Raw genomic sequence first — 17,069 nt, forward strand, 5'->3', positions numbered from 1 at the left:
TTATTGTGGATACTCCTTGTATCTATCATCTGTCTAGGGCACAGTAAGAAAAGGGCAATTACATGCGATACCTCCCCTTAAGACTCTGCAGCCTCCAACCATGTTTAGCTGAGGGACTTCCTGAGCGAGACACGGATTCTCTCTGTTTAGTAACCTTCGATAGGCTTCTTTTCTGTGAACTTATTCAGTCTCCCCTTGAACCCGAAACAGTTTTTAGCACCCACAACATCCTTGGGCAAAGTGCATGAAGAACCATTGCCTCTTTCTTCTTCTGAACCTGGCATTCATGCTTTTTTTGACTTCATTTGCTCATCTACACATGCACATGAAGGCAAATATACCCCTTCTCACTGTGCCCCGGAATTACAGATTTTTCAAAGGAGGGCCCCAGAGCTATATGCTCAGAAGGCTGTGATTTTCAAAGCACCTCAGGCACTCCGCTCTGATTAAACATTATTGGGAGCTGGCTGCAAACGTCTCTAAACCTCTTTTGGAAACCCTGCATTTAGGCTCCCAAATCACTATTCCAAACTCCTGGCTGTCACAAACGCTTCTGGGAGCTCAGCAGTTTTCACATTTGTTTTTTAAGCAACTAAACATGGACTTCACGCTTTTACATTTGACAATCGTAAACTACATCTGTGATTCATGCAGTTTGCTCAGCTCCCACCCTAAGGCTTCACAGCTTACTTGCAAACTAATAATAATAGTATTTAGGTGCTAAACTGAATACTGTAGAAGTCTTGGCACGCTTTCCTTGCATTACAAATCATGCACCCACTTCAAACGAAATAATAACTTTCATTAGGAAAGGTAACGGGGAAGGTAACTGTGGGCAAGGAGCACTGGTTCTGAAAGCACATGTCTCTCTCCAAAAAAAGGAAGTTGAAAAAAACAACAGCAAAGAAAAGCACATTTTAGCATTTCCCAAAAACCTTTTTGAAATCACGACCTGTTTTGGCCAACACGCAGGGATAAAAGTCTGAAAGACAACTCATTTCTAATAGGTAGGATGCTGAGTAAAGGTAAAAACCACTTATTGAAATAAGTGGCTGCCAAAAAGCACCTTTCTGCCTTCCACCCAATGCCCCCACTCCCCCAGACAGTATTTAGCCTTTCTAGAAACAGGAGATATATATACTGTGTGGTGCAGGCCAGACAGACAGTCAGCACACACATCCTGACCAGCCAGGGAGCATAAGCATATTGGCTGGGCAATTAGCACACTTGTAGCTCCAGAGCAGCCACAGGATATATTGTCTCTAACTGGGTTTATTATTTGTTGGGATATAAAGGAAATGGGACACAAATCCATAGGAAACCGGGTTCTGTTAGCTCTGGTGCTCATGGAATGGCTTGTTTTATTTTTTCAGGAGATCAGAGCAGTCAATTGAAGTCCAAGATGTCCAGATGTCTGGTCACACTCTTCTGGGCTTGTAGGTAGTTAAGAGTGGCCAAGAAAAATATGCTTTAAATTATAACTAAAATTGGTTTGGACACTTTCTAAGTAAGGAGAGGGAGGAAAAAATACAAGTTTACCAGTTAAGGGTGTTCTGGTTGCACATCTATAACTCAAAAAGATCCCAGCTTTTTGCAAATAAAATGAAACTTTGAATGCAATTAGCCCAGATGCTGAATTAAGCCCTAAATCAAACAGAACACATTATTAACTTTTGAAAACTAGCTACAGAACACGCATAATAGAATTTCATTAGCTTTTCTGTAAAAAATGCATAGCCAGAGAGTACTTTCCTCATAACTGCTGCATGGTGCAGCTTGATATAATACACATTACAAGGTGTGGTGTCAAAAACTCCACAGGAGTCTTTATGGTCTATTTCATAAATAAAATAGCTATTCCAATTTGTCAAAATACATATTTCTACAGTAGACCATCACAGCTGAAATGGCTGCAGAGGTAAATCATGAACAGCATTCCAGGATGAATAAACAATTGTAGTCTTTTTGTTGATGGATTTCTCCCGAGCAAGGAAATAACACAGGAAAGAGAACCAGGATGGGCCTATGTGGTCCTTCAGTCTCACTGCCTCCTCCTACAGGTACCTACAATGCATAACCCCACCTTATTGTTGGTTGAGGTTTTTTGCTTTGAAGAGTATTTATTTCTATAAACACACATAAAAAAGGTGCAGGACCAGGTGAAAGTACCAACCTTTTACTCCTAAGGCTGGACCCAAATGCCCTTGAGTTTGGTTTAGCTCCACTGGTCATTTTGTCAAGTAAAAGAGTTGCAGAATGATTTGTGATAAATGACATTTTCTGCCCCAAAAGAGGCCTTTACTACAGAATTAATGTACCGATAGACTTAGATGACTGCAGTCCACTTTGGAAGAACTTCATCCATAAAGCCTCACAATGTCTTAGGTACGACATTGTTAAGATTATTGATCATGAGTAAAATATACCTATATGGTCGCAGGAGGAAGCTTTCATACTGCATGCTCAATTCTTCTTTGTCAAGAACAAAGATTAAACCTCCCCTGCAGACTCCCAGCTTTGTCTGGAGTTGAGAGCAGTCTGTTCATGTTATTTGAACTCAGGTTTAGTGTTTTCTTTTTTTAATATGAAAATGACCTCGGTCTAACATAGGATTACTAATTTATGGAATTGACGTCAGTGGTGATTTCTCTAAATCAAGCCCAAAAGAGTACATTTCATTACATTTTTACAGCAGCATAAACTAAACTGTTGAATTTTCCACTGGTATGACCACTGTGTTTAATTAGTGATAACTGTACGCCAGCCACGGAGCTTAAACAGCAACATGCCAAAACTAACCACAGTTAACTTGGGCAACAGTAGACAAAAGAGACTCTCCAGCCCTTCAGGAGACGAGGTACTTTTTCTCTCTGCAACAACCTGCTTTGAAAATAATCCTTTGATTTTTTAGGGTTCTTTTTTTTTTTTTTCAGTTTAAAGTGTATACTTTAACAACGTGACTGTTTTTTGCTCGCTTCATAGAAATTGGCTGCATTTAAACTGTACTCAAAGCTCTCCTGTGTACAGTATGTTCTTGTACCTCCCTATGTTGTTTTTACTTTGGAAAATTAATATCTGCTGGACCGCCAGAAATGCTTGGTGTGTTAATATGTGCAGAGAGGATCAGCATGAGTGGGTGGGTGAGGGAAAGGGCTCTGCATGTACATCTTATCTCATCAGAAACTGGCTGAATTAGCAAAGTTTCTAATTACTATCCGAGATGGTGATCATCACTGACATCCCTATACCTTCTGCCTGTCTTCTGATGAGATTTACAGCAGTTCTGGCACAAAGATGGAATTAGTTCCCTGCAACCGTTAAAACACTGATGTTAAAACAGTCAGTGGTAGCCACCACTGCTGTGTGACAGTGGGTATGTAAGCTTTTTGATTACAGTAACTGATAAAAGCTGGGAATGGCCTTTTAATCACAATAGCTTAGAATCAGCTCAGCATCCACTCGCCTCCAAATACTAAATGGGTCCCTAGTGAGACACCTCTCCAAAAAGAGGACGCCTCTGTTCCATGTGCAACAGAGAAGCATGCCACTGTGGGACAGTGCAACGAGCCTCCCAGCCTCATGTCTATCCTGAAGGCTCTGGGGAGACCTCACAGTCTGCCACTACTTAGAAGGGTACCTTTACTGGGAAGATGGAGCCAGGCTCTTTGCAGATCTTCATGGCAGGAGGACGAGCAACAGCAGTCTGCCCTCAGTTTCACATGTCTTATAGCCATGACCATTCCCTTATACTACCAAGAAGCTCTGAATTTTTAGGTAACTGGTTCCTAGATGAGTTATTTTTCACTTTTTTTGCCTTCTCCCATGAAACAACTACCACAAGTCATCATTCTCCAGCAGCATTTCTGAAGGAGTCACTGTACTGTCTTCTTTTTAACCCCTTACAGTAGAGGGTCCCCAGTGCTGTGAGGGAATGGCTGGCCCCATCATTTATGTTCCACTCTCACGTTACAAAAGAACACGAGAGAGGTTAAATTAGACTGAAACATAAGAACAGAGAGAGGCAAGAGAGAGATCGATAAATTCATGACACTAATGACATGTCACGTTCCAGCAGAGGTCTGCACAAATTTGTTCTCCCCTGAAACTGAGCTAACATGAAATCAACTGTTGGTCAGTTGAATCCTCCTTCATTTCTCCCTCTGCTTAGTATTATTTCAAGTGTTTCTGAGGTTGCCACTTGTATTGAATTTTGTTTTGATACTGAAGACTTGCAAACTAAGTTTATTTTATCACAAGTTACACGTTTCAACATAATTCAGCTGCAGAGTGGAAAAACAGGTATTTAGCATAAGGAATTTGTGCAAACCAAGAGCATCCAGAAATGAGTTGACTGGGAAATCCAATCTGATTTTAGCCAAAAGAATAGGAAACACTCTCCTTAAAAACCTGTTCCTTCTTTCAGAAGCCTTCCTGTAAATCATAAAACCCCATTTTAGCAGTATGTCCCTATTTTGGAAAAGTACTTAAACATGTCCTAAAGGAAATACATAATTGTATCCTGTTAATTTCAGTGAAGACAGGTCTCCCTGTTGACTTAAATAGGACAAGCTTTAAGATAAGTATTTGTCTAAGTGCTTTCCTGATGAGAAGAGAACACAAGTGATACCCTAAGATAATCATTCCTGAAGTGAAAAGGGATAAAAAGGTGATGGGTGAGGCTAAACATCACACAAACAATAAGTTAGCTTTCTATTGTACCTTCCACTGCTGCCCCAGACTGTGTCTCAGGCTTCTGCACCCTTTTTTTCCACTCCCACAAATCACCTGCAAAGGTGCTGGATTATGCATACGCATAGCTGGGCTGTTCTATACGAGTATAAAGGTACCCAGTCCTAAAAGCTACAACTCTATTCATTTGCTTTATTTTATTACCTGCAAATTTCACAGGCCAACTATATCCTACAAAAAAGCAGCACCTCAGATTTGACCAGAATAGTGTCATTTGGAAAAAATAAAATAAAATACTCAGGCATTTTAGTTCAAATTTACAGATTTATAGGAGGCAAAATCTGTCGCCAGCAATAATCACCTGCCCTTTAGCCACCTCTAAAACAAAGGCAGAAAAGCAAACATACTTCTACTGTATTTATTGTCTCTGAAAGAATAAAAAAGAATTCAAAGAATGTGACGAAAGAACTTACTTTCAGTGCAAATAGGACAGCATCCTTTCCTGTTCAGGATCTTACCCTAATTGGGAGAAAGACAGGCTGATTTAATGAAAGAGGTTTTGGAGCAATGACTGTGTCACGTTGTAAGGCTGGATAAGCCTTTGAAAATCGTTCAAGTTGTGTTTGAACTCAATGCCCTGGTTACAGCTTCAAATATCAGGTGCTAAAAACAGACAGAACTATTCAAAGAGCTTCCTGGCAGTCCTATAAGAAATGAAATAGTAAAAGGGTTCTCTGTTACCACTTTTCTCTTTAGAGAGAGTGTGAGAGAATTTGGGACTCATATTCACAGAAGTCTAAAGCAGACTAGTCACTGGGTTAACAAGATCACTACCTTTTTCCCCCACCTCCCAAAGTATATATATTTCTTATGCACACCCTTTTAGCAGCCACACAGAGGCAATCTGCTCCATACCCATTCCCACACTCCCCCCAAATCACTAATTTTTCCACCGGAAGGAAGGAAGGAACAAAGGAAGCAAGGAAGGAAGGAAGGAAGGAAGCAAGGAAGGAGGCACTGCTAGAGATCTAGTTTGGTCAGATTTCTTTCACGGCTAAACCTCGTGGTATCTCTCACCAAATCATATTACCAACCACGGACCAATCTCTTCAGTGCAGTAAATGGGCACGCATCCAAGGATGGGCAATGTCTAAAAGCCAACAATTTGGTGTAGTCATAGTAATATGGAAAAAATGGTTCAGTCTGTATATACCACTCTGCCAGGTCAATTTTCTTTATGGTTGAGTCTTATACAAGGCTGGTTAGAAGCAGCCTCTGCATACGTACATTCGCCCTCATTTTCAGTCTTCATTAAATGAAAAGATGTTCTATCTGACTTTACTGAAATTCCCTAAAGCTAACCATCAAGCTAGAGGCTAAGCCTGGAAAATTTCAGACTGAACGATGTGTTTTTCCAAGCAAAAACTGGCGTGGGTTATAGCAGAACTTATGGTGATATTGGAGCTCGCCCGCATTCCCATACATGCAAGGCAGAGACATACGGAGCTGTGCTGCTCCACAGCACTGAGCCTTTGCTCCAGCAGTATTTGAACACAGAGAAAGTCCACTCTGTGGGACCACTGCTCCTGTTCCCCACCAAGCAGGTGAGCAAGGAATGGCCAACAAGAGCAAGCAAACAGAGCTGTGCTATTCTGCCCACTCACCAGTGCAGAAAAGCTTGTGAAAACAGACAAGTAAGTGGCAGGCCTATGCAGGGAGGAGGGAGGGGAGCATGGGCAGCACGCCCTATTGCTGTCTGCCTTGCTTTCTGCCTACAGCACTACTAAGCTTTGACAATGTGCATGGGAAGAAATGAACTCTGCTGCAGACCAGAGCGGAGCATGCTTTGTCCTGCTCGTGCTTGATGTATGCAGATGGCATGAATGAGAGCCTGGTGATGAGCACGCTTGGGCTCACCATCTGCAGGGCACAGAAGTTCAGTGTAAGCTTGTCTTTGAATGTGCAACCTCACGTGGACAGACCTGAGGTACATCTGGACTTGAGAAAAAGGCTGGATCAGAGTTTCTCTGGCAGTGTAGGCAATGCTTTGATGTTTGTGTAACCACCAGAGCAAAGAGAATAGCTGAGGACCAGGCTGCAACAGCGAGAAGCATCTTAAAGCACCTGCTAGGGCAAAACCCCTTAAAGGTGGAACAGTTAAAACTGCACAGAGAGCTTGGCAATGCATGTTTGTACGAAGGGAAGACGTGCAGCTGAATGCCACACACTGCACTGCCTCACCTCTCTGTTTGAATAAAAGAGTTGAAATCATCGGCTGAGCTGGAAGTGGCAAGAATTCAAGTGAAATTGGAATCTCCAAGGCAGCCTGCTGAGGCTGGTTACTTGAGCCACCATGTTGGCCCGAGATCCTGTTTTTGTCTTGTAGAATAAGGAAACCCATTATTGCTACCATGTGCTGCAAGAGTTCGTTAGCATTGAGGGTTCCCTTAGGAGTGGGCTAAGTGATGTGATCCCATTTTTCCCGATGAATATTTATAAGCACACCACATTTAAGTCTGTCTATTTTCTGGGATTTTTCTCCCCCTTTTTTTTTTTTTATGAGGTTTTCAATTTTATGTCTGAGGTTTTTATTTTCTATTTTTTTCAAGGCAAGACTAATTGCAGGGGGAAGGGGGCTGTTTGGTTGTGCAATAGCAACAGCTGTTGTTTTTTTGTGCCTCATTTGGCACTCGAGTAAAAACAGCAACTTTTAGTTTGTAATAATAACAGATGTGTCTAACATTAAATGCAGCCTGTGCTGGAGATGGGGGAACGTGTTCTGAATAAATTTTTAACTCACTTGGAGTTCACGGGTTCAAAATTCACCCGCAGAATCGAACTCTGCAAATGTCTTCACATGCCATGGATTTAATTCTATTAACTTTTGCACAGCCTCGGAGCACAGAACAGGCTGGATGCTGCGAAACTCACCAGGTTCTCCTCAGCAGTACAAAAAGACAATGTCCATGACCACTGTTACCACAGTTAGTGGGGAATGCAAAGGCGTACAGAGAGGAGGCGAGGTGGAAAATGATAGAGATGGGTAATGGGAAAGGAGATGGCACAAGGCAAGAAAGAGGCTGGAGCAGGGCTAGGGTACGTGAATAGCAAATTAGGTAAGAAAAGGTCTAAAGCATCTCTGAAACAGTCCTACCAAGCGTTGAGATTACTCCCTTCCTATAAAGTATTTAAGCATGTGTTTTAAGTTTAAGCCCATATGGAGGACCTACTAACTTCAACAGGACTGGACACATGCTTAATAGCTTTGCTGGGTGGAAGCCAGTGCGTACTGCACCTTGCAGGCTGACACTCTGGGTAACTGAGAGAGGGAGGATCTATGGAGTGGCTCCATGGAGTCAGCGGTCAGAAAGTAAGGAACAGAAACCACAAGCCACAAGGCTCACTAGAAACACAAGGAGTTTTTGTATTTTACTATAAATATGACAGGAGGGATAGAATCTGTTAGATGTATTGCCTCCGCTGCGGATGACAAGAAGCTGAGGAAGACCCTTCCTGTAATTACTGATACAGGATGCAATGCTCCAAAAAAGAATAAAAGAAACAGAAAAATGTGCCTAAACCTATGAGTAAAATGAAAGAAATGGCAGAAACAGTCTTCAAAAACATGTCAGCCTGCCACAAAAACATTGAATAATACAAATGGCTTCAAGGTATTGGAAATTTCTGCAGAATTACCTCTTTGAAACCCATCCTTTCAAGGAATAATTGGCCAAAATCTAAAATAAACAATATTTCATCACAAAAAGCCCTGCACAAAATCATGCGAAGAGTATTAAGAATGCATGGTAAAGCTTTTACGTCAAGGAATAATATTGTAGGTTCCCTGTGAATCTTCAATCCTTTCACACTCAGTTGTGCGTATCATAACACAGTTTTAATGAGATAACTTCATGTGGCCTGACACCCTAAGGGACACTAGACAGCCTTTTATTCCACAGCAGTCTTCAACAGTCAGCAGAGACTGCTTACTGCCAGAAATAGTGTGAAGAGAGAAAAGAAATGGAGTTCACACCCCTGAAGTTTGCAGAGACAGCACCATAAATCTGTGCATGATGTCCAGACTTTCAGTATCACTAATATATCTTTATCTTGAATAATGTGGTGTGTTTAATTAATGTTTATCCATTTGTGACAGAATATCTCATCAAAGAGAGTGGAGCACGGATGAAAAGTAAAAGATTTAAATGGATTAGCATACATTATTTGCTTTTAAATTACTTGGTACCCACTTGGAATAGGAAAATAAATCTCACTCTAGAATTTACATTCTTTCTCCTACTTGTCCTTCCAATTCAGCTTGGAAGAGCAGAAATGTAATGTACCTGTGGAGGAGGATGGGTTTGCATGCAGCTTGCTGTAGGCTTCATTTTAAGGCAGACTGGTTAGGTACTGGAGGGAACGGTGCTGCAGGGTGACAAAGCTGGTCTTTTCTGCCCTAAGGAACTGAGAGCAGAATTCCAAGGACCCAACATGGAGGTCAAAGGCAGCTTAGGACTTCACATTAGCCTTGAAGCAGATGATGCAGCAGTGCTGATAGCCTTAGTTATACTGCCACAGGACTGCAGGCAGTGAAGTTTTATCCGCTGCTATGTTCATTTTAGAAGACACTTGAACTGATCATCTCAATGCTCAGAGTTCTATCTGGGTACTGCTAAAGTGGTGTATTTCACTTCAGATCTGCATTAAGCCCTGTTAGTTACTTGATCTTATAAGCATCAGCAGAGGGAAAATTTAAATGAGATGCAGTGTGTGCCAGGTTCTCAGCCAACAAAGAACGTGAAAAGCCCTGAAGAGTTCAGGCTCTCACCTCCTGCTTATGCTGTGAATGGCCTGAAGGAAGCAAACCTGATTGCCATGAGTCACATCAGGCTCCCAGAAGAGCAGCTCCATCTATTCACACTTCCTACAATGTATTTGCAGCATCTCACATGAGGTCCATTAACAGAACTGCCCTCTGCAGTGAGTGACAGGAAAAGGATGTCCACTCTTCTGAGGATGCAGGCACTGTCACAGCAGAACAGGCAGAGCCAAGGTACAGGCTCTCTATTCTACCACTGCTTCTGGCTGTCAAAAGTTTACACGTATAAAACCTTACAAACTAGAGTTTGTCATTGAAAATCTTATACCTAGGTGTCTGTGACTCATATTTTCCCCACTGGCTTCCAGGATGGAGAAGGAAACACTGAGAAGGTGTAATGCTAACGACTTGGCTCTCTGTTCTGCAGTTCTGTTCAAAGATCTGCCCGGAGGTGCTATTTAGAGCTCCCTCTTCTGAAAGCTTGGGCCGTTAAAACAGGGTAATTTGTCAGTAACAGAAATCCAAGAAACAAGGGCTGTCCTGAGCTCAAGGTTTCAAGTAATGCTAATTTTTGAAGCCATTCAGTAAAGTTACAATTACACCACTCTCTGGGTTCACTTCAGACTTCCAAATAGAAAATACTCAGGCTGCAACCTTAAGAGAAAGCAGCAGGGCTGGATTGAAATAATATGCTTTGCTTTGTCTAATTTACACTTTCAACCAACTATTAAGCCTCACATGCACTGAGAAATGCAAGTGCAACAACCTCCTGTGTCTTGCCTTGACAACAGGCATCCTCTCGAAACATCAACATAGTCATCTCACCACCTAATGTATGTGAAAGAGGTGTTCTAGTCCAGATACTCAGGACAGAGAAAGTTAAAGAGAGGAGGAGAAAAGCAGCACAGAGTCTTCCAAGAAAGGACAGAGTCAGGAAGCCCATATTCGGGGTAGCAGTAGCACACTTGTGGAACGCCAGTCTAAACGAATATACCAGAGGATCCCATCTTTCCACTCCGCATGCCCCACTGCCATGCACACACTACCAAGGAACACTGAAAAGGATAATGGTGGAGGGAAAGAAAAGAGAAGCAAGCTCAGTTCTCTTAAAAAACTCACATGAGGACAGCTGCTGACTGGAATGCACTGCTTCTTGCGACACTCTGTCTTGCCTTTTACACAAGCACAGATGGTGCAGTTCACAGAGGACCACATCTCTCCATCCTGCAAGAGGGAACATGATACAGTATCAGCTGGGGTGGCAACAGGAAGCTATTTCAGCAATGTATCATTGCACAAGAAAGGATGACTTTTCCTTTTGGCACTGTGTCATTGTTTAGCCTAAATTATTTTGAGGTGTCTGTCCATGACCAGTCAGATTCAAGACAAAGTTCACATTCAGCAGGGTTTTCTTCCCTTTGGACCTCTAGGCCAGAAATCTGTTTTTCCAAGGCTAACCAAATCACATTTGCATTCTTCATCCGTGTCCTGCTTATTTGCATTGTTTTCTGTCCACTGTGTGTCTGAGATGTGCTCACACCTACCACCAATTTTCATTTAAGCTCATATAATGAGAAAAACCTGATTCATAGGGTTGAGTGATGTCTTTAAGTTGTTGCACGTGAAAGCATTCAATTAAGATGTCAGCATATAGTGAATTTATTCCCAGATGCAGCATCATTTTGGCTTAGGGCAGGAACAGCCGAATAATGAATCCTAATTTAGATTACTTACAGCACTTTCACAGATACTTGATCTGCGAAACATCTGAGAATGTTTAGAAGAGATACAGCACTGAATTTCTCACATTCGGAGCAGGTAAGACAGTCTGTGTATGGTTCTCAAAGTCATAGGTGCAGAGCAAAATATGCCTCCTGGTCTTGCCCCCACTTACTTGGAAAGGATTGCTTGTGGAACTGCCCTGGCTCCTTTATACACACTGTTGCATTTGCCAAGTGTGGTTCCTAAAACATTCTGTCTCACCCACTTACAGTCTTGTGCTAGTCTGCTTAGAGCCAAAATGTGCCTGTTTTCTGTTTACAGGGCTGCTGGGAAGGAAGGGTGAAGATAGATCTGACAGGAACAGGCAGTCCAACCAGGCAGCTGTGAACAATTACGTGCCCACCTCGACATGATGTTTTGACCAGAGTGAAAAACAGACTAAATTTGAAATGCCAAGGAGCCTAACTTACTCAGCACAGCGTGCTTGGTCAAAGGCTGGCTCTCTCCTGTCTTTTGTTTCCAGGCTATGTTACCATTGCCTGATGTTCCTGATGCAGCACATGTTCTTGTGGGCCACTGATGACTGCTCTCCAAGCATCTGCTGAGGTACCAGAATATATCACAGCTGGTTTTACATGGGCATGCAAAAACACATTTGCTGTGCCCGTTCTACTTGTGTTAGACCATTAACCTCAACAGAGCGATGCTGGATTTACCTTTTTGCTCACAAAGCCAGGAATGGGTGGACTGTCTCGTTATTTTTTCTCACTCCATATAATACTCAGTAATATAATAAAATCTTCACAAGAAGCAGGATATTTTAGTTGGGTGCCTAAGAAGAAGGCATTTGTTCCTGAAGCACAATAGCACCAGTGTGAAAGCGCCAATCACATGGACTATAGTCTCAGCGTAGAGTAGGTTCACATGTAATTTCCAGAATAAACACTTTAGCTAGATACACAAAGGATGGAATAACTGGGAAGCAATTCTGGCTGAGCAAACCAAGCATCCACAGCCATTTAACATTTGATCCGATTCAAGAGTCTCGTAATTCACAGACGGCTCGTGAGGTGACAGAATCTTCTTCTGACACAGTGTGAAAAAAGCCACACCACTTGAGAAAACTAACAGGGTCTCAGCCACAGAAGAAGTGTTGTGAAAACACTGGGTGAGAATGCAGTAATGGCTATCCCAGTGTAAGATGTCAGGGGTGCTGCTCTCAGCAGAGATGCGAAATGTAGTAAATCAAGATGAGTAACTTTCAGTCAAGATGAACTTTGCAAAGCTCTTATTGGCTCAGCAATGGAAGAGACTCTTTGGCTCAGCAGATACAGCCTACACACTACTCCATGAATATCAGTGGCAAAGCAGAGCATTGCGGTTTGTTACTAAAAATGTACTACTTGTCATGAAACAGCAACTTGAATCTCTGCATACAGAGCGGGAGACAACATGTCACATCAAGGAGGAACTAATCTTTAACTGCTGTGTATTAGCAGAATTTACACAAACTCAGGCAAAAAACAGCAGCTTCTGCAAAGCTTTGCCTCTGAGCTCTTCCATTATCAACTAGGATGGTGAGGATTCTGCTAAAACCAAGCCACAACACTAATCTACAGCAAACTCATGCTGTTTCAGCTGTTACAGCGGCATCTCGTCTTGAGCCACACCTGAAACTTTACCTGGAAGATCTTATTGCCAAACTTGCACACTCTCACTTCCTCGGGAGAGATATACGAGACACACTCCTTGCAGCAGTGGTCTTTGTTTTTATTGCATTCACCAGGAAATAAGCACCTCTTCTTACATATCACTGTTGAATCCTAGGTAAAAGGACAAAAGGAAATCATGAAATCATCACCACTATGTTTGTGCTCCTGTGTGTCCTTAACCATAACATTTCTGCTTACTCACTCATTGCATCCACCCACACTACAGCCCAAGTGCTTTGAACAGGTCAGGTCGGAGAAGATAAAAATGATTTACTGGATTAAGGGGATCTTTCATGGCCTGTGAAGCTAAAACCCAACTTCCCCTTTTGTTGGCCTGCAAAATCTGACTGATTTGGTGCCACTTCCGTGTTTTTTACCTACGTGCAGAAGTGCAAGTGGTCACAGTTCATGTTAAAGGACCTGAAAAAAAAATCACTGCCCTTCAGCAAAGACATGGTCATTCACCATTTAGAAACACCTCTTCTAATCTAATGAAAACTCAAAGTGGATCACATACATAACCTGAAGCAACTTCATTTTGGACCATGCAGCATCAGGCAATATGTCTCAGCTGAGGCAGTGAGTAACTTTTCAAACTTCCCTAGCACAACTGCAAGTGCTCTTCAGGTCGGATTCTCAGGGACCACACAAGATGCCAAAGAAGAACAGTATTTAGGGCTTACAACTCCACAGCCCTACAAATTACTGCCAAGCCAGCCGATCAGCAGCACGCAACACCAAAGCTCTGTGGACTTACCTTGCATGTACACACTGTGCAGTTGTCATAAATAAATGAGGACCCATTATCATACACGTTGCTGTGAAAGAGGCAGCTTCCAAATGGGAGGTCAAACACTTTCCTTTGTCCTGAATATAAATAAACAGTAATAGAAACAGAATGTGGTTGAAAAGATGCCATATTGTCAACAAAAATAGTAGGACTTATTGTCACCAGACCAAATTAATGTGCAATGTGTCATTTGCTATGTGTTCCCATTTTGGTGTGAAAAAAATATGTGCTTTTAACAGTTCACCGTTCTTCTAGCACACATTTATCTGTACAAATTCTACTGTGGGAGGGAATGTAAATATGATTTATGGTATGTTTATATTGGAAAAAAATCTTTCTTCTCCTTCTCATCATAAAGTGCACAGTGCAGCTAAAGGAATAAAAAGTAAGCCCTGCAAAATCTTAGGGTAGGTACACTTAAACTAGTTTAAACAGTCTTTAACGTAATGCAATAACTTATCAAATAAAGCAGCCTTAACTGCTTTTAGCATATCTACTTCAGGGGTTCACAGCAGCCAAACTAAATCACCTCAGCGACAATGATGTAAAACCCCCCAACACAGGAGTTGTCTGGTCTCACTAAGTTAGCTTGGTGTACCACGTTCACACAGAGTTGCAAGAAATACAGGCATCTGCAGCATTTATGAGCAGAATGAGGGCAACACAGGGTATTTAATTTCCATAACCCATAAAACATTCGTGTTTCATGAGACTGAGGCAAGGTTGAGAGCACTATACAGAGAAGGCAGCATCAATATCAAATCCTTCCTAAAGTCCTGCAATCCTGCAAGCACTTTTACACCCAGGTTACACCACACTTCGTGGTCCTGCAAGCTTCTCCTATTCCTCAGCTTCTTTCCTAGCAATTATTTTAAACAAGTGATCACTATGATACATAAACATGAGCTCTTCACAAAAACACTATACTTATCTTCCTGGTTTTTAATACCTTCCCCTGTTTACTTTTGGTGGCAGCCAACTAGTAGGTTCTTCAATAAATGTCTGCCAGTCTCCTGGCTTATCATTTCTGAGGTCTGACATCAAATAGGCACCAATTCCAGGATAGGGAATGACTACTGTAAGTGCATACAAGAAGTCACTAAGCGCTGGGACAACACTTTAGCCCTCAAACCACCAGGTGCTGGCACTCTGCAGTTCCTTCCCTTTTCAATAATTACTGTTAAATGTAGAACAGCATAAAAGAAAAAGGTTCCATTTTCCTCTGAGATGTAAGTGAGCAAAAGGATAAGCACACAGCAAAATCCACTGGATTAGCCTTGAGTTTTTACAAACCTAATGTTAAAATAACTATTAAACTAAAGTTAAGAAATGATTGCTATTTTTTGGTTAGACACAATTTGAACATGTCTCTTGCAAATTAGCTACCTCGGACTAATCTATGCTTGTATAACCAGGCTTCCATTTACTGAATGTGCATCCTTCTGAAAAGACTTGATTCCTCTTACAGGACTGACATATGAAATCAGCTGAGGATGCTCAGTAGCCCTAAAAGGAACTGCTCTACATCCATGCACCACTTATGGGCAAAGCCTAACCACAGTCCTGCCTGTAACAACACTGCTACTGCTCTATGTGGGGCCAAGATTTCAATCACATAACTTCTGTCAGCAAGTGAAGAGAAGTCCAGTTCTTTCTCACACCCTCTTCCCATGCCTTGCAAACCACCCAGCTCAATTCTGGGTGGCCCACCCTGCTAAATGGTTGGTAAAAAAACCACTGACAAAGGAGCTACCACTTCTAAAAGATGTGGTGATGAAGATATTGGCGTAATGGTTGGCTTTGCTGGCTCATAACCACTACTTAAACTAATAATTCAAGTCCCCGTAGAGTCCACTGCATTCTTCTATGTTATATATGCTGAGTACTGGGAATTCAATTGCAGGGAGATCCTCCACATGATACTTTAAAAGCCTTGCCTCAGCATCCCTGAAAATGTTTCTCTTTCCTAACTGCCACACAATGTGCTACACATCCCTTGGCTCTACCTCCACTCCAAACCTTCCAACACTTCCTTATGAATAGACATTATCTACCACTGAACTCTTCTACAGACGTTTCTGAGGAAAAAAGAACCTGTAGAAAAATCCCCATGAAGCAGGCAAAAATTAAAGCCGGGTTTTGAATGCCTGGATCAAGAAGGGGAAGTTGAGCTGGGAAAAGCCCAGGATGGAGAGGACAAGGGAGTTTACGGAAGGAAAAGAAAAATGTCCTCAGCCAGAATAGAAGCCTGGTGTTTGGACTGCTCTCCTCTCCATTTCATTCCTTTACTGTATCACCCTCTGGTGCCTCAGTTAAATGTTCCAGGCAGATATTTATCTGCAGCACTTCTCTATTAAAGAAATAAACAGATAAATAAATGGATAAATAAATAAATTGAGGTTTGTTTCAAGCAGCCAAAAATGTCAACTATTATGAGAACCTGGAACTCCATGGCTTGCTGCCTCCAAGGCCAGACCTCTCTATAGCCCTAACCTAGCCTTGGAAACAGACTTTGGAGAGTAGTAAAGATATGGTCAAAGTGACAAAAAAGTTTCTGCTACAGAACTGAGAGTCACCAACTCCAATATTTTTCCAAACCTAGTTATAACCTCATAGACAAAATGAAAGCTAATTTACTTGGTAGGATATAAGTGCTCCTTGTTTATGAATAGAGGGACATGTGCCGAAGGGCATAAACCTGTGGGATCTGTGGACGTGGTAAGAGCTAAATGAGGACTCTCAGAAGTCACTGCCTTCCTTGGCATGACTTGGAAGAGGTAACCCTTCATAGAGGCCTCCGACTTCTTTGAAATGTGTTGGAAAGATGAACCTGAAAATATACGTGTCTGAAACTGTGATTCTGCCTTAAGGGGCAGACTCCTGGGTCCCTGGCCTCTCCGACAACAGCTTCTAAGGATGCAATTTCAGTCCAGAAGTTTCCTCTGACCAATGCAGAGGCACACTTCAATAAAAACATGAGAGGGTGAGGCCTCTTTCTTGTGGCAAACTCCATCAAAACACTTCCTCCCTCCTCAACCTCCTTTGTAAAACGTGTAATGAAGGCAGGAGTCCTCCTAAGCAAGCCAAGTGGTCTATGCTCAAATGGTCTGCTGCAGCTGCTTACTTAGTACCACCCATCGCAACCCTACACACTGACCCTGAGTACCTGTTTAAACCTGTAGATTATGAACTCCACTGAGCAATACTGTCTCTCCCAGAATTGTGCTGTGAAATACTGGTATCAAAGTTATCGCACAGAAACATACCACCCCAATTACAAGATTCCCAGGAAAAACACCACTCACCTAAGCATTTGGGGCAACACTGTCCAGCAGGA

The 17,069-nt window shown here is 42.1% G+C and overlaps 1 protein-coding gene across 1 annotated transcript in view; it reads right to left on the reverse strand.

Moving 5' to 3' along the window:
* Positions 1-17,069, reverse strand: part of BMPER (BMP binding endothelial regulator) — a gene marked incomplete at its 5' end in the record, with an annotated part of 69,997 nt that overhangs the window by 52,845 nt on the left and 83 nt on the right. Inside the window, 5 exons of the mRNA XM_010015828.1 lie at positions 5,163-5,208; positions 10,628-10,732; positions 12,913-13,053; positions 13,700-13,809; positions 17,038-17,069. The exon at positions 17,038-17,069 is cut by the window's right edge and continues 83 nt beyond it. Coding sequence (XP_010014130.1) covers positions 5,163-5,208; positions 10,628-10,732; positions 12,913-13,053; positions 13,700-13,809; positions 17,038-17,069 — 434 coding nt within the window. The remainder of the gene's footprint in view (positions 1-5,162; positions 5,209-10,627; positions 10,733-12,912; positions 13,054-13,699; positions 13,810-17,037) is intronic.

Source organism: Nestor notabilis, unplaced genomic scaffold (genome assembly GCF_000696875.1).
Source record: "Nestor notabilis isolate BGI_N333 unplaced genomic scaffold, ASM69687v1 scaffold1686, whole genome shotgun sequence".
Lineage (NCBI taxonomy): Eukaryota > Metazoa > Chordata > Aves > Psittaciformes > Psittacidae > Nestor > Nestor notabilis.